This window comes from Blennius ocellaris (assembly GCF_963422515.1).
Source record: "Blennius ocellaris genome assembly, chromosome: 2".
NCBI classification, from domain to species: domain Eukaryota; kingdom Metazoa; phylum Chordata; class Actinopteri; order Blenniiformes; family Blenniidae; genus Blennius; species Blennius ocellaris.
In genome coordinates, this window is record NC_137651.1 from 13,432,274 (window position 1) to 13,451,220 (window position 18,947).

Consider the following 18,947-nt stretch of genomic DNA (forward strand, 5'->3'; position numbering starts at 1 on the left):
AGAAGTTCCCCACAATGTCAAAATATATTAAATATTAGTTTTTCATTGAAAAAGACATCGGATGAAGCCCAGGGGTTATAGAAAATGCCTTGATTTTGCAAACATCCTTGCATTTGTTAGCACAACTATAATAGGTAAATTGTATGAAAAAAAAAGATGGCAAACATTGTTACCTGTTGACTACATCGTCATGAAGCAAGGTGGTGCCAAGAGCGTTTGCCACACCACGCTGAAGTTTTCAAGTTATAGTTAGAAAACCCCTGAGAGGGAAAGGAATTTAGTTTCAGTTAGGATTGTTGTTTCTTTGTTTTGAACCAGACTTATTCCAAAAACCTCTTTCAATAGGTGTGACAAATATGCTGATAATAATGCAGCTATATTGATGTTTATGTTTATCTTTGAAAGCGCAGCCTAAATTTAAACCTCAGATTTAAATGTCATAACATTGGCTTAATGTCACTGAGAGACACAGGAAAAGCGCTTGCTGAGCCGAGAACCGTGTTTATATTGCTGCGGAGGTATTTTTGTAGATGAACACAAATAACTTGAGAGAAAAGTCAGTCTACGCCATTGAATAGCTTGAAAATTGATGCTCTCACAACATTCTTCATGTGACATTTTCATACTCTGCTCATCACTGTTTCAAAAATAGCTGCGGTAAGGTGGGGCGGATGTGAGCGAGGGGCCATGGAGAGGCTGTGTGTGTGTGTGTGTGTGTGCGGACGTGCATCTAGAAGAGAGCAATGGGGGAAGGAAGTATTTTCTTGAGAACAGGGACATGATGATGATGAATTTAATGTACGGTTCCCGCTAAATGAGACAGCCGACGTGTGACCTTTGGTTTGCTCTAATCATGACACTCATCACACGCCCTTACAGACTCGTCCAAACACATAAAAACACAGACACACACAAGCCTGAGTGTACGTATACACAGCGACACACACACACTGACAAGTTCTCATCAAAGTCTGAGTGGCGCTGAGGGCATAAATGATTAGCCAGATGAGAGGAGCACAGACTGTTAGTGGCTAATCACCCTCTCACTCACCACTTTCATAAAAATTAAGTCATACCTTTATTTCCTTCCTTTAGCTTAATAATATATACGTGCGGTATGGCTCGGTTGGTAGAGCGGTCATCTCCCAATCGGAAGGTTGCAGGTTCAATCCCATCTCTGCCTGCCCACATGCCAAAGTGTCCTTGGGCAAGACACTGAACTCTGAACTGCCTGTGTGAATGCAGTGTGAGAGTGAATGGTTGGTGGTGGTCGGAGGGGCCGATGGTGCAAAATGGCAGCCTCCCTTCCGTCAGTCTGCCCCAGGGCAGCTGCGGCTGCATACGTAGTTTACCACCATCCAGTATGGAATAATGCAATGCAATGTAAAGCGTCTTTGAGTGCCTCGAAAAGCGCTATATAAAACCAATGCATTATTATTATTATTTTAATCTTTGAAAATAAAGTCAAACTGCAAGCAGTTCCTTTTTATTTCTTCATTTCTCCTGTCCCATTCGGTTACTTCTTTCGTCCTTGCATTCTTGTCATGTTTTATTTCTCGAGAATGTAGAGGTTTGAATTTTGACATTTCCCAAATAGCTTAATTTTGTCCATGTCTCTGTCTCCAGGACCAGGATCCAGCTGCTTATGGTCTTGACTCAACACTCATGAGGTCGTCGAAGCATTATCTGAACATACGTTACACACTCCTTCCCTACCTGTACACACTCTTCTACAAGGCTCACACCACAGGGGAAACTGTTGTACGTTCCATTATGCACGAGTAAGTCATTCATGTTCTTGAATCCTTTTGATAGCAAAACTACACCATGTTAGTACAATTGCATGTTGATGTACATTACATCAAAACTGAGGACAACTAAAGATGAGCAATGTGTCAATTATCTGAATGATATTATGGATTTAATGGAGTCAACCTTTGTACAGACGTTTAACATGAATCAGACAGCATTATTTGTTTTACTAATTGTTTTCTACACCTTTTTTCTCAAGTTATGAAATGAATTATTTATGAAAAATATGACACATTCAATTATATTATTTATAAAATATTGAATTAGTTTAATTTGTCATTTCTCGGTTTTCAATACATATAGTCAAACTTAATTAAAAAAAATGTTTCAAATGTATTTATTCAGAATTTTAATGGATATATTAAAACTCATGCACAATATAATTGCCACAAGCCTTTGTGAACCCACTTTTTTTCAAGTCCTAACATTTTCCCAAAAAATAACAAGGCAGCAACAAAGAATAAGCTTACGTACCCAATATTTTAGTCAAAACATTTGTATAGGTTAAATCAATAAAACAAAACTCCATAATAGATAAAGATGTCCAGGGAGAACCAGTGGTCGCACATGTCTTTGGCACTATGTACCGCATCAAGATATTAATTATAACTTTACATGAATCTGGTGGGACAGATTATCTTTATATAAAAACTGATATCAGGTTAATATATGATGCTAAAGAACACATTGTGAAACTATAACAAAACAAATTGCAACTTCCAAGACAAATTCATAATGAAGGTAAAAATTAAAAAGAAATGTTGAGATTACTTCTGAATGTCCCCACGTATTGAGCTTATTACTTTCAAGTAACTCACATATTTTAAGTCAATATAAGTACATTCAGCAACAGAGTAAACTAAACAGTGGGCAATAATTTATCAAGGTGTACATGTGCTGAAAACGATCATAGTTCTTCGTCATCACAAACCGAATATTAAGCAAGTGACAGTATGTCCCTGGCATTGTAATCAAATGAATGGAAGTACTACAAGGAAACCAGTATTATGGTGAATCAATATCATGTTTCCAGTCGGTCGACCATGTGAATGTAAAGCACACATTCAGACTGTACCTAACCTTTTCTACATGTCCAAAATCACTTTCACGAGCAATGTCAGGTGAACAGTCGCAGCCAATCAGGTTGACTAAAATTCAATGAAAACAAACACCAAGTGAATTTAAAGACTGCAAAGTAGATGATGTAAACCATATTCAATCGTCCAGTTTGAGGGGGTTCACTGACGGCCCATGGTCATGTTTGATATGATCAAGCTCTCTTTGTTCAAGATCATTGTCAGAAACTCAGGTTGGTTCACATGGAGGTAAAAGTCTGGATCACGTCCACATTTTTCATTTGAATTTTTCTCCCGACCTTGACCCTAAATATATGACATTGTTATTGCATCTTTGTCAATCTTTTGAGCATTTTTCACATTAATTCTGTGGCGCTGGATGTCATGCTGGCAAGGTTTCCAGTATATGAAATCCAACTCATGTAGTGTTGCAAGTAATAAACTCTTAATACTGCTCAAACACAAAGTCTGCGGGAGACCTTACATTAAACATCAGCTGCACAGCTTTAAAAAGCCTATCAACATAAAATAACCCCCCCCCCAAAAAAAAAAAAAAAATTATAAGAAGGACTTGACTAAGGCATTAAACTAACATAGTTGTAAAAAATATATAATAACTTACCTTGAATATACTTTTTTCAAGTAGAAAAATAATAATTATGAGAAGAGTCCACATAGTTGAACAATTCTGTTTTTTTAATTATAAGTTATTCGAGTGTGTAATTGTGTACTTGTAATTATGGCTTTGATAAATAGCAATGAAATACAATAAGAGACAAATTGTTGTTTCACTGAAAGAATAAAATCTAAATCAAAAGGTTATGAGGACATTGCAGTCATGTTTTGTAAGAATACATTACAGACATATTTTGGCTCGAGACATATTGAGCAAGAGCATGAAGGTTTTACAAGCCTATTTTACTCGTGAAATATGTGTTACAGCTAATGCATATTTATATATTTAATACTCTACTTTTTGTGATCCAGGTTCTACCTTAACAGTGCTGCCATGGATATTCACAAACAGTTTCTCTGGGGAAAAGACCTGCTCATCACACCTGTACTCGACCCGGTCAGTTAACACCAACACTCACACAACCATGCAGTCATCATGCAAATTCAAAACATGCCCACTTGACATGTATCCAAACATCCAAATATGTATTCATTAAAAAAAAAAATTACAGATGAGGTTATCAGCTTCTCTCTCACATGTCCATGCAACCACACGCACACAGCCTGACCTCCACTGGGAAAACATGACATGGGATTTTCTTTGTTTCCCTCCCCTCCTCTCATCCCTTTTTCTTCTCTCTTTCATTTCCTCCCCCTTTTCTCAGCTCTAATGAGAGCACTGACCTCATTACTAGCAGATTAGAAGAGTAGATAGAAGTGTGTACACGTGTTAGTGCATTTGATTCAGTGTGTGTGTGTGTGTGTGTGCACTTGCATGCATGCCTGGTTGTCTGCGGGAGTGCATGCGTGCACATGTAGCTGTGTGTGTATATGTAAATGAGCGTGCATATGCATTCGTGCATATGCAGTGTTTGCGGTCATGTCAAAGTGGCCTGAATAATGAGCAATTTAGCATGGTCTCTTGTGTATTACAGAATAGTGGAAATGGAACTGGATTCATTGTGGGGCCATGGATAATGTCACTTCAATCAGTGTGATTGTTAAAAAGAAAAAAGTTAGAAATATAAGACATGGTGTGTGCTGAGGGATGTTATGCTTGCAGTGCAGTGTAGAGTCTGAGCCATATTAAACGCAGGCAAAAGAGAACTCATCAGGTGACTGTGCATAATGCCTTTTCAGATAATTGAAGACAAATGCCTCGAGATCAGTGGTAGGTTAAGGCCCCCTTTTACACGACAACGTTTTCAAGTTAAAACGGAAAACGTCTGTGGAGTTTTGACTATCAAAATACAACTTTTCTGAAACACTGTTACTGCACATGCACATCATGACCGTAGTAAATAGTTCTTCTGCACATGCATGAGTAGATGGATATTAACAACAACAGCAGCTTTCAGAGAGGCATGACTCCTGGGACTTGGTAGTTTTATATTTAGAGTCACCTGGAATAAAATCTAACTTTGTCCATATGGATGTCGCCATTGTTAATGTTTATCACATATTGTTCTCTGCGTGCATGTGGGTGTTATTTCATTACAAAATCAAACTACTGTTCCCACTAGTGTCCTGCATGCTACACTATATTGTTTTCAGTGCATTTCTGTGTAAACAGCATTTTTCTGTGAATTAAATATCTCATAATTTGTGTGTTTATAGGTTATTGCAACTATGATCAACTGCTAGTATAGTCCGTGGTCAAAAAGTTCCAATGAACTTGTGAAGTTCATCTCCAGGCATAAAAAAATCATGATGTTGATTTTTGAAGGTGAACAAAATCCCACAGAGGAGAAAACACTTGATAAACACTCAGTATGGGGATTGGGTAACCATGCTGCTATTTTCTGTTGTTGACACTATAAAAACAAAATAAAAATCATATAAACACTTTGAGCAGAGCAAGACATCGACTTCGGCCTGACATTCACAAACCATGAATACAACTCCGACTTAATGCATCATGGAACTGTGTGACAGCACTGTAGTTGGAACCAGCAAACTCAGTTGGAAGGAAAATATAAAAATAATGATGGATTTTTTTTTTTCTCCTTGACTTATTTTGAATCTGAAATCATGCTTGCCAACTTATCATACTTTGTGAGCTATGGAGTAACAAATTTCTTGTTTGTGGATTTCAGATTTAGCCAGAAGTGTCGTGCTCCCAAATCAATACTGACAAGAGCCCTCGACAGAATATACTCCCTAATGCCTTCTGCTTAACAACATGGGTGTGGGCCTCCTCACCCATAATATGCAGGAATTGGCTTCAGAGCTCTAAACAACTCCAAACGTGATGAGCAGTATAGAAGATGGAAGATGGATAAAATGAAATAAGATAAATCCAAGGGTCACTGGGATGATTTTCATCTGCAGTTTCTTGTATAACTACAATGCATACCAGCGAATGACAATTATATATTGCCAAATGTCAAAAACATTACATTATCAACTAAAAAAAAATCTTAGTTGTCAGAAGAAGTGATGGAGCAGCCGGTTTGGTTTGACCTGCATTTATGGAGTTCATCCTCACATACTTTGAAACAATTCAATACTTTGTCAAGAACATGTGCAAATAACACCAACATATTAAATGTGCTGTTGCCTTGAGAAATGTGTTATGGGCAACTTCAATAGGAAGGAGCACGTTGTAGAACATTGACGTCAACTCTCAAAACATGTGGTTCTTCTGCTTGAAAACTCTTTGAGGGTGAATATTCACCTTTTGTGGAAACACTGAGCTGCTCTGTAGTGTTCTGGTTTAAGGCGAGAGTGACGGCCAGGTACTGAAACCAGAGTGCAGGCTGTGTGTTCCGAACGTGTCATACTCTCAAGGGCTGCATAAAGAGATAGTGTCAACTGCTTGAGTAGGGTCATAGGGTGATCTTCAACAACCCTTGACAACCTACTCTCACTTTATTTTTTTTGTTGCTCTCATCTCTCTCAGCCGATCCATCTATCTCTCCATCCGCCTGCCTCCCCTCTCTCTAATGATGCTCTTGCACTACCATTCAGATCAGTTGATGCTTTAACCTTGATCCCTGTGATAAACTGAGGAGATCTCATGCTATCTTTTACCCACTCTCTCCCTCCCTCCGGTCTTCATCCATACTTCCACTCTCCCTCCTCACGCCCATTACTCCCTTTTCTTTTTTGCTCATACTTTCATCAAACGTTGGCTCCCTCATCTAATCTGCATTCTCTTAATCAGCTGCTGTCAACTCATCCTTATGATCCCATTTCATTTCATCACGTCTGTCCTTCAGTCTTCCTTACACCCCCCCCCCCCTCCATGGTACTCGCTGCCCCTCTTATCTCGCTCAGCTACCATCTGATCATTCTGCCAGTATGAATCTTTGGCCCACCTGATCAAATCTTACCTTATGGTTAACGGAGCTTCAGTACTCCAAATGAGGATACAGGCCTCATGCCTTGTCCCCCTCAATCACAGTTAGCAGCCATGCTAAGTCTTACGGTCCCTTCCCATTAGTCAGCACGGTGAGTGATAGGCACCGCGAGCAAATCAGACACCAGAAAACGAGGTGTAGGGGGAGCATCCATTTCCCCAGGCTCTCATCCCACAGGCTGTGCAGCAGTTGTGACAGGTGATTTGCGTCAAACTATTAATGTGGCCCTAAAGGGGACATTAACTCCTTTAATTTGGCTCACTGGCCACCATGTCAACGTCTTTTTGATATTTTCTCTTTTGAGCAGTTAACATGAAGTTTTGGCCATTTTTTCTCTTTCCAAATTCACAATCCTCTCCTATTGGCTGCTGTTAATATTCTTGTTGTCTCTTGTTGTATTCCATCCTGAGTTTATGTTTCTAATGGCAGACTTCAAAAGGCAACAAAATTGGACACTCTGTTGAAGAAAGGGATATATCGATGGCATCAGTGCATTTGACAGACACCCTTGCCCTTCGCAGTTGACATCGTACATTTTACCGTCGTACCATTTGTTTTTGTTTTTTTAGAGGGCCTGTAGTTTGCTCTTTCTTCCACTGTGCCCCCTGTGTTTATCTCCCTTCCCTTCTCTCACTCTGTGTTCTGCACTGTCAGAGAGCAGGGAAGTGACAATGATATCAAAGGCTTGGCGCTCGCCTATTGATTGTCCCTGTCTGTCAGCCACCTTAAGCCATCAAAGGCTGTCACCTAGCAGTTGTTGCTTGATGCGGCCTTACTCATCTTTCTTTGCATCATAGCACTGGAGTCCAAAATGTCAAAAGGCCTTTGTGGAAACTTTATATTAGACTATAGTCAATTTTAGAATAGCTTTTCTTCATTGATTGAAGCATTTTATCATCTTTTTTGCCATCAAGTTGCAGTGATTTATAGCAGCAAATGTGACCCACACTTCCTTTGTGCTGTAACGTTTCTCTTTCTCTGATGTTTGGCTTTGTGAGATTAAAGTGTCAGGATTGGTGCTGTGAGCTTTAGGATGCATTACAGCTGCAAACACAAATCAAACACAGGCATGCTTTCACACAAAACTATAAGCCGACACATTTTGGTGGCTTCTTCACAAACCTGATGCATGCAAAGCTGAGGAGGAATCAAAACCAAATCAGCACTTCATAATTTAATGAGCAGACAGATATAGTCAAACATTTGTTCTTGTGTGTTACAGGGTGTGGATCACGTGGATGCATATATACCAAATGCTTTGTGGTATGACTATGAGACGGTAAGAATAAAACACATAGGGAAAATGTGAATTGTGTAAGCTTTACATTGTTCTTGCATACATGTCACCCACTGAAGAAAGTACACAAGTGCACCATACTCACATAAAAATATAAAATAAAATTAAGTATCGATTACCATGGATATTTTCATTATTGGTAATAACTTGGATCATTAATGTACAAACCATGCCAGGAAGTATAAACGCATCGCAGAGGTAGATATAAATGATTCCATTTTAATTCAAAGAACCATGGCCATTTTCTGTGAAAGGTTGTATTAATTCAGGAAATACCTTTGCTTTTCATGAAAACTCAATAATTCAAGAAACTTCACGTGAACCTTTGTCAAGAGTTTGATTTTGAGTAATACTACTACTACTACTACTACTACTACTAATAATAATAAAAGAAATTAAAAAAAAAATGTCTGTATATTAATACACCATCAACTTCTTTTGTTATAATGCAACAGACCATACAAGTGTCCCTCATTACGAGTGTACAGCAAATCATTGCAAATGTGCTTATCAGTTTGGTGTTACATTAGTCACAATAATGCCTATAAAAAGTACATGTAATACATGAAAGCCTTTGCCTCCAGTCTTCTGTTTGGGACAGAGACTGCAGTGATAAGACAGATTGAGAGTGAGGACACAGATAAAGTGAAAGAGGGGACAAGAAGGGACTATCTCCCTGACAGAGAGATAAAAGAGGTGTTGAGTTCCTTTGGGACCTTATTTGGGCGTCACAGTGGCGATGTAAAGCGCCCACTGATCAGATGAATGATTAGATTGGCTGTCTTGCCGCCGGCCCCTTGTCCTGGTTGGTCTCCTGTGATTATCTGGTAGGAGGATGGAAGTGTGGGAAGGGGGGTATCAATGCAGTGAAAATGACCATGAAAAACAAATTACAGAGAAAAGGAAAACAAGAAAAACAGAAGGGTTACAGTTAAAAAAGTAGACAGGATGGATGCAAAGATGTTGGAAGGAAGGTACAGTTATGTGAAATGGAGAAGAAAAACTCAAACGACATGATGAGAAAAAGAAATAAAAATGAGATGAAAATTACAGTAGGTGGAAAAGTGGAAAAATGGAGAGATTTGCTTGCTTGGAACGAAAGAGAAGAAGAAACAACTCAGCGAGACAAGACCTCCTTAAGGCAGACAATGAGGGGGTGATACGATCTGAAATTGCTTATAGACGCTCCACTAACTCCAGCCCACACACACACAACCATACTGTACGGCATAAAATGATGCACCCCACAATGGAAATGGAGAAGAAAAATGGGATTAAAAGAAAATAAATCACATCAAGAAGAAAAAGATAGATGCAGATTAAGTTGTGATGGAGTGCCAGGAGTTTTAAACTGTTTTAGGCTTGTCTGAAATGTCAACCTTAGTGAATTGAAAATTAACTGGGGTCTGTCTGGAAAAGGGAAGACAATATGATATTGACGAATGTGTTTGGAAACCCTCAATAAGTACCCAGCAGTACAGAATGGTTTGAAAAAAATCTTACTATAATGTTAACATCTCAAAAGACATGAAATATATCAAATTAACTGTAAATAAATCATCTTCTAAATATCTTCAAAAAAGACTAATCAAGATTTTTGTATTGTATACATTACAATACTCTGTAAAATGTCTATATATTATACAAATGCAGGTACAATATGTAACTAAACCAGTAGGTGTATATTGTTTAGGGTCGCTGAAGTAATATTTTGTGATTTTTCTAACCAAACATGATAAGGCACGAAAAGAGAAAAAACAATTATAGGTAAGATGAGCATTGGGGGACACGTATGTAATATTAGTTATCAAAAAATCAAGCAGAATCTCTTTCACTTTCTGCAACAGTACATAAATAACAAGCAAGTAAATCACTGCCTTCTTACTTACTAATTATGTCAGATTAGCTTCCCAAATAATGCTATTCAGGTTCATATTTAAACTTTCTGTAAATACATTCCTAGGTTATGCACCCTATACATGTGTGTGTGTGTGTGTGTGTGTGTGTGTGTGTGTGTAAAGTATTTTTTTTTCTGCACTCAGAGACAGTTCTATTAAGCCGTTACAATAGTCTTGACAACAAAGGGAAATGTAGATGAATGACTATAAATATTTTCTTGTCCCTCTGATCAGATGGAAAGATTGACAGTGCGTGATAACATCTTTAGGATGCACCTGCCAGGTGACAAGATGGGTTTGCATATCCGAGGTGGTGCCATCCTCCCCACTCAGAGACCTGAAGTCACTACCACATACAGGTAAACACATACCAGCAAAGCCACGTGCATCGTTGTATAGCTCTTGTTATCGGGTAATTTATCTGCATTTGTTTGCATACATATGTTAAATAGCAACATGATTCATTGACTTATAATTACCTTTGCATATGGTGTTTGCATGGTGATGTGCATGTTTATGTTTATTCCCCCAGTCGACGTAACCCGATGGGTTTGATCGTTGCTCTTGATGACAATAACCAAGCAGCTGGGGAGCTATTCTGGGATGACGGAGATTCCCGACGTATGGCTGCTTTTGTCTTTTTTCCTATGGGCTAATGTTTTGGTGAATGTGAGAGTAACTTGATACTACAAGAGAAAACAGATTTTTATTGAGCAATCATCAACAAAAAAATGTTACTGGACACAAAGACACACGAGAATAAATATTAAATAATTACAAGTCATTCCATATGAACAAAGGAGCCCAGTGACTGTACAGTGTGATTTGGCAATGGTTGTGTTAAACTGCTGTGACAAACAGCATCATTATCAATTCCCTTTGTTTTTTCTTTGTTGCAGAAACCGTTGAAACAGGAAATTACCTCCTCTATGAATTCTCCGTCATTTATGTAAGTTTTCCTCAAATGGGCTCACACTGTCTATTCACATCCAGCCCACATCGTTCTTCTGATCTCTACTCAGAGGTTCAAAGTTCAATACCACCAGAGATTTTTGACTCTCCCAGTCCGGATCACCAGGCATGATTGATCCATGCTGGGGCTGCTAAAGCTTTGCTGGATCAAGTACCATATGTAACTACTGTACACTGCACTGAGGATTGCCTTGCATGTTTAATGTATGTGGTTGATGTTCCTGTACATTAGCAATACTCCGGGGTGGGAGGGTGTACAGATGGAAAATCTATCCTAACAGTGGTTTGACGGATCGAAAGGGATTTGCAAAGTTAATATGCTCATTGCATCACCAGTATTTTTGATGTAAGGTATGACCGCAGCACTGTCAAATAGACTTTTGTTTTTTCCTTTTTAAAATAGTGAGTGTACATATTTTTGAACACAGTATATATTGCCGCTGAAATTTAGGAGCTTATAAAAGTTGATACAATTAGCATTGGTCGTGATGTCAAGATTGTGTATCTGCTGTCTTTTAGGGAATACTGACCATGCAGGTGGCCCACAACGGATACAAGGACCCAAACAACCTTGCCTTTGAAGACATCACCATCCTCGGGGTGCCTTATTCTCCCAAATCTGTGACAGTGACTCATGTCAGCACGAGAAGTGGCAGAAACTCTACAACTATATTGCCAAGCAGTAACGTGACACACGATGGCGCCAAGGAGGTAAACAATTATCGTACAACTAAAAATGTTTTTAGCAGCGCTGATTCATAATTGAATTCTCGATGAATTTACATGTACAAGAAGTAAAGTGTGAGTATACAAGCCACACTGGAACAATAGTAAGTCATTTTTCAGAACAAACCATATTATTCTCGAACTGTGACAACCTTCATTTGACTGTGTATAAGCAGGTTGTGGAAAAAAAAAATCTGCAATCTTCATCTCATTGTTTTGGCTATTCAAATATTTAAGACATTTTAGTTTAATTTTATTTCATCAAATTAGATATTTTTTCTTGTAGATTAGTTGATAGTTAAACTAAGTGAACGTTATCGGGGAAATCTAATGGAAGACAGATGTAGGTGAAATGACTAACCGCCACCTTCTGCCATTTGTTTCAACAACACCAAGAGTGAAACCATTACCTGGGAGTTATAAACAGACAAATAAAATTCTAGGATCTGTGTCAAGCATTATAGCAGTAACGCTATAGACATCAACTTTAGTGTGCATTAGTGCATGTGTGCCTGTACACACCTACTCATGTGTGAGTGTCTTGTGGTGATCCTCAGAGTCCCCGTGGTCACACACACAAGCATGCATTCATCAAGGGAATCCCACTGGTAATTACTTCTGAGGGGCTAAAGTGTAAATGCGCCGTTAGGTTTAAACTCTGGCGAGTTGAATCCATCAGTCTTTGTCTGCCAAGGCTCAGCCTTGAATGTTGCTCAGTGCTGCTAAAGCTCATTAGTTCTATGTCAACTTCAGTAGAACTGAATGCACGATGCACCAATTTGTGATTTCATTTCAGTTTTTTGATCTGACTGGATTGTTTTTTTTTATTTGTGACTTGAATATTATGAAGTAAATATACATATATTTAATATATATATCCTAATCAGCCATAAAAAAATATGACTACTGGTGTAATATTGTGTAGATGCTCCATTTGGTTCTAAAGCAGCCCATCAAGGCATGAACTATACTCCACCTCTAAAGATTTGACGTGGTAGCTGGCATCACAGTGTCTGCAGCGGGTTCTTTAAGTTGAATGAGTGGCAGGTGAGGCCCTCATGTGACAATGTTTACCATTGAGCACTGCTATGCTATGACTCTGCTGATGGTTGGCCATCAGTGGAGCATTTCTGACAGATATTGGCCATGCAGACCGGAGACATCCATAACGTGCTGTAGTTTTGAGGATGCTCTGCTTGGTCTTGTCAGAAGAAAATTTATCCTTAAGTTTCTCATTTTGCTAATATGAACGCATGAACTTGGAGTTAATTTGCCCTCGTTATATACCACACACTAACGGGTGCCACAGTAAAGAGATAATCAGTGTTCATTCCAATTGTCAGTTGTCACAAGTTTATGGTTTATCAGTGTATAAGCAGTGGGCCCCTGTATTGTATTTGCCCATCTTTGATTTCTTCCTTCTTTTCTTTTCATCTCTGCAGCCTTTATGTTCTTTTTCTTTGAGTTCCTTCACCCCTCATCTATTTACCTTTGCTTTGTTTTCACTTGGAGATCAAATAAATGTTGGAGATCAAATAAATGTGCTTACTAGATGGTGACCGCAGTGAAAGGGCCTCTCCAGAAATTGTTTTGAGAATTACTCCTGTCCTGGGTTTCATCATGCACACAGGTTCTGTTCCTGCATGGCCTCTCCTTGACTCTCGGAGAGACCTATCTGGTGGAGTGGGACATAGTGCCAGAGGAATATAATCGCTTTGACTGCCATCCAGAGGAGGATGCAGATGAGACTAAGTGCAGGGCCAGAGGCTGCGAATGGAAGGTAAAGTGTGAATTACTCAATGACGGCATGCAGAAACTCATAAAAACTCATACTTTTTTCTTTACATTGTAAGAATAACTTCTTTTTTTCACTCCCTACTCAGCAAAGTGTCATTGAAGGTGTGCCATGGTGCTTCTATCCGAAAGACTATGGCTACAATGTTGTGGGAATACGAGAAACTCCGACCGGCATGACGGTTGATATAATTCGGAACATGAAGTACAGGAGCAGTGGTCGTCCAGAATCACCAGACATCAATGTACTCCGTGTGGAAATTCAGTATCACAGCACTGACATGTTGCAGTTCAAGGTGTGTAGGAGGAGAGTGGGGGGGATTCCTGTCGTCACGCATTGATTTCTATTTCTTCCATCTGAAATCCTATCCCTTTGCTCTATTTAGGGATTTTTTTTCTTTTTTACACCAAAGCACTCTCTCTGCATGCCGGCTTCAGTGAAACAAACACTCACACTATCAATCGCTCTACATTTAGATCTGGGATCCAAACACCGATCGCTTTGAGGTACCAGTTGAACTGACAACCCCACCTGCCCCCGAGCCTGATGAGAACAAGAGGCTGTACAAAGTCACTGTTACAGACAAGCCATTTGGTATCCAGGTCATAAGAAAAAGCACAGGAACCAAGATGTGAGTCATGCATTTCTTGTCACCTTCTGGAGTTTCACATGTATTATTGTTTTTTGGGGCATTATTCAAGGGAAGATGTGTTATAACTTAGAACTTTGAATTATCATAACCTATAACAATAATATAACCATAATAAATACATGGGTCACATTTGTCACTTGCAGTTCACAAACACATATAGCTGTAGACATACATTTACAAATGAGTAATGAATTCCGAGTAAGCAAGCTTAATTTACATTTATTCCAACACACTTAAGGTCAAGGTTGGTTTACTCATACTCATAGGTAGAGTTTATATTTTCTATATTTTTTCTTGCTTTTTAATATTATCAGTCGAATGGTTAGATATCAGTTTTCCAATTTCTTGTTATCTTTCTATTGTGCTGCCACATTGTACAATTGTGTCTCTCATTGAGGGGGCAAAATTATTGATTTTCTTAAGACCTCTGAAATTTACCATCCTACTCATTAAAGTAAATAAATATACATTTCATACCATATTTTATGAAAACCTTAAAGTGGACCCTTCTGGGAAATGATTCACCAGGCAATTTTTGGTTGTATTGATGCTCTTACAAAAGATGCAACAAAGTTAGACAAGGAATATAAACTCATTTTAACAATTTTCAGGAAAGAGACTTCTCTTTTTGAACTCCACTCAGATTACAATTTTGGTGCCAATTCAAATCATGTTGTATTGTTACCCAATCAGATATGCCCAGGAAAGATCCCCTATGCATCAGTGCCTAAAGACAATTTTGTCTTGTTCAGCAGTCATAGTTTTATTGCATGAAGAGTCTTTGGTCTATTCAAAGCACATCTCAAAGCAAGGATGACATTATTTTGCATTTAAGCCTCCCAGGTTTTTTTAAGGTGTCAGCTGAAGTTTCACTAATTAAAATTTATGAACTATGTTGAAGGGATGCCTAGAGTTCCTATGGGTCATTATGCTTATTTGCGTCAAACATATTGTGAATAAGTCCCTTTGACAATAATTCCCTCTTGTTTTTTTTAATCCTCTGTCATTTCACTCAGTTGGGACTCCTCCATGCCCGGTTTTACCTTTTCAGACATGTTCATCCAAGTGTCGACTAAACTGTCATCCGAGTTTGTCTACGGCTTTGGGGAGACTGAGCATCCCACGTATAAACACAATCTAAACTACCATACCTGGGGTATGTTTGCAAAGGACCAGCCTCCTGGTGTAAGTACACGCATGCTCAGATGACATACATTTGAGGATGCACACAAACAATATGTGCTCTTGCTGTATATAGATATTTAGTTGTTTCTCACTCCTGCTTTGTATGCATAGTTTACTTGATATGTCATCTCCCTGTAGCAATGAATGAGGTAATAATTTCCATTTTTCAAACCTTGACACCCATCAAAGTATAATTCATGACCACAACAGTTTCTCCTCTTTTCTTTTGGCCAATTTATGCTTGTTAATGCATATTTAAGGCACCCCGTACAAAATGTTTTTAACATCTCACTCTGCCGAGACTGCAGAGGTGACTTGTAAATAACCTTCCTACACAGCGTGTAACCTTGTCTTACTGCCACTGATGTCACTCTGATGTGGGTCTGTTGACACTTTCGGCCGTTATGAAGTCCCATCAAGTTTTCTCCAATGGTGTCAAGGCCAGACAGGAAGAGGTTTACACCTGTATCAACATTATCATGTATAATTGTAGAGTTGTCAAGACAGCTCCACAGGGTTCAGACAAATGTTATGGAGCCCTTCAGAGAGCAGGGGAATTGAAAATGGAGAGGGGGAAAAGAAGGGGGAAAAGCACTACAAAATTAACTCAAAAAAAAGAAACAAATCACAGAGACAGGTTGACATGAACCTCTGTATTTAGTCTTTAAAAAAATATTTCATGTTACATAATTAAAGCTGAGATCACAAACACCTAAAAATAGGAGCTGAGGAACAGCATGCTCGTTGCTTACATACACAAAAAGGCTAAGGCCAAATACTATGAAGCCTTTTACTAAGTTTTGATAAAGAAATGAGTACAGCAAATTTTTTAATGCAGATGGAAATGATTGCCATCTGCATTAAGTGACACTGGCATTGTGACATTTTCAAGAAATGCCACAATTCAAGTGTCTGTTTCTACATTGTTGTTTCTGGCAAAAAGTAGCAAAAGATCAACAGATATGGATCAGAAGAACACTGAATTCAACGTATCTGTAGTGAACAAGCCGTGACCTTTTATTTCTTGAGTAAGGACTCCTGCAATATGCAGCCAAACTACAGGAACGCATTCACTTAGTGAGAGAAGCACACATTTAAACAGAAATGACAGACAGAGGAAGACATAGTCCTCAGAGCCTAAGGATTACAGTTTAACAACTTCTTATGTAGCAGAAGTGCAGGAGGCTGATAGAGTGTGACGTGCCCATGAGTTTTCATTGCTAGATGGTGACATCTGAAAGTGGCAGATTTCCTGTCCCTTGCCACCTTTCTATCTGTTCCTCTTCGCCCAGTCTGTCTAGTTCCATCCTCCAAACGCTGAAGAGTAGGACCCTTCTCAGCACTTACAAGGGGAAACACTCATCAATTTCACACTCATTCCCACAAGGAAGTAGATTGTTCCGCATGCATAGCTATCCAGAAACCACAGATAACCATTGCGTTTGCCTTTCCACAACAACAAAACTGATTGAAAAAGGCAGGGTTATTATTGACAACAGATTTCATGTGAACCCATGCTTTTGCCAACATCCACTTACATTGCACTCTCCTTTCTTGTCCCTTTGTTACAGTACAAGATGAATTGCTATGGAGTTCACCCCTTCTACATGGGCCTTGAGACCACTGCTCATGCTCATGGTGTGCTCTTGCTAAATAGCAATGCCATGGGTAAGACGAAGGCATAGACATTCAGACACTACTTACTTGTGCAATCATCCTCATAACATACATAATTACACATCCAGAGAACATGTAGAATAGAATTTGAATGAAGGATAAAGAATGGTTTGAGCAGATGCCTTTGAACAGGCTCACTTATGAGCCCGAGTTACTGTTCCACATTTTGTATATTAGAAAATAAAGCCAAATTGCATGCTTTTAGATGTTGCAAAATCAACATGCATCACACACATCATTACATCTCTTACCTTTAAAGACAAAGTGATGGGCTCCTCAGGATATTTCATCACTGGATAAATAATTCTCTTTGTCGTGAGTGATGTGGTATAAACTCACGTCACGATCTCTTTCATATAAGTATTCCAACCATTTTTCTTAAGTAAGTAAATCAGAGTATACCACTTTGTAATACCTTCATTCTGTTTTACTAATTCATTGTTCCAACAGTCTGAATTGTCTTGCTGCAGCTTGTCTGCTCAATAATTATCCAATTGTATAGTGCGTGTGCACGCACGCACGCACGTGCGCGCACACACACACACACACACACACACACACACACACACACACACACACACACACACACACACACACACACACACACACACACAAAATAAATGTCGTATTTGTTTCACATCCAGATGTGACTTTCCAACCCACTCCTGCTTTAACCTACCGAACTTTGGGAGGTATCCTGGATTTCTACCTGGTTCTGGGACCTACCCCTGAGATGGTGGTGCAAGAGTACACTGCAGTAAGTCTTCTTGTACTTCGAGGTTGTTTGTGTGCGAGTCCGTGCCTGCTTATGTGCGTGTGTGCCTTGCGTCTGGCCCTGGGCCGCTGTTGATGGACTACAGCAGCTGGGAGCTCCTCGCTTCATTGCTCTCTCTCATTTAGCCAATCTAAACACACATACACACCCCCAAACAATCAAACAAACACTTTATGGACGCTGTCCTATTTTCCTGCAAAACAACTTTTTTTCCTGTGTTGAATTGCAATGACTTCTGTGTTTGTTTTCTTCTTAACAGCTCATTGGGCGACCCGTTCTACCTGCCTATTGGTCTCTCGGGTTCCAGCTCTGCCGCTATGGTTATGCCAATGATGCAGAAATCAAACATCTTTACAATGACATGATAGCAGCTGGCATACCCTATGTAAGTTATTTGGTGAATACTCTTGTTTTGTTCGATTACGATGTAACCCTGAATTAGGAGTTATTCAAATTCTTGTCCGATGAAAACAAGAATGGTAATGTAAAATTAAAACAAAGTTTGGATGGAATTGAGGTCAGGTAACTTGAAGAACATCCAACTGTGTCACCACTCCTGCAGCTTTCATTGTCGCTCTGTCTGGTAGAAGTTCAAGGTACCGCTTTGGTCATTATATCACATATTGAAGCATACCATTTCACTTAAGAAAATAATGTAATTATTGCCATCTAGGGTGTTTTAGATCAGTCCATTGCTTCAGATAGGCTAAAACACAAACTTTTCCCCACTGTGCTACATTCTCTATAATGGACAATTGTTGCTTTGACAGTTTGCTGTCTTCCATAGACTGTTTGACACTAAAATAACGATCAAATTTAATTAATTGCTGAATATTAATTTTCTGTTAAACGCTGGTTAATATTGGGCCACTCTCAGCATACGGACCCTCAGTGAACAAAGCTTGATATATTGATCTTTTGATGGTGTGGTCATTTTTGGATTGCCTAACTTTATAGCCTTTTATTCAACTAATTGAAAAAAGGTTTCAAGGGCTGTGGGCTGCCCCATTTCAAAGCAATCATTTTTGTCACAATTTGATGCCCA

General features: G+C 39.0%; 1 protein-coding gene across 1 annotated transcript in view; it reads left to right on the forward strand.

Annotated features, from left to right (window-relative positions):
* si (sucrase-isomaltase) overlaps positions 1–18,947 on the forward strand; it is a gene marked incomplete at both ends in the record, with an annotated part of 58,620 nt that overhangs the window by 22,258 nt on the left and 17,415 nt on the right. Inside the window, 14 exons of the mRNA XM_080506480.1 lie at positions 1,627–1,781; positions 3,876–3,960; positions 8,148–8,204; positions 10,355–10,479; positions 10,653–10,741; positions 11,020–11,069; positions 11,612–11,803; positions 13,449–13,598; positions 13,702–13,908; positions 14,090–14,244; positions 15,282–15,450; positions 17,022–17,118; positions 17,772–17,884; positions 18,162–18,287. Coding sequence (XP_080362606.1) covers positions 1,627–1,781; positions 3,876–3,960; positions 8,148–8,204; positions 10,355–10,479; positions 10,653–10,741; positions 11,020–11,069; positions 11,612–11,803; positions 13,449–13,598; positions 13,702–13,908; positions 14,090–14,244; positions 15,282–15,450; positions 17,022–17,118; positions 17,772–17,884; positions 18,162–18,287 — 1,770 coding nt within the window. The remainder of the gene's footprint in view (positions 1–1,626; positions 1,782–3,875; positions 3,961–8,147; positions 8,205–10,354; positions 10,480–10,652; positions 10,742–11,019; positions 11,070–11,611; positions 11,804–13,448; positions 13,599–13,701; positions 13,909–14,089; positions 14,245–15,281; positions 15,451–17,021; positions 17,119–17,771; positions 17,885–18,161; positions 18,288–18,947) is intronic.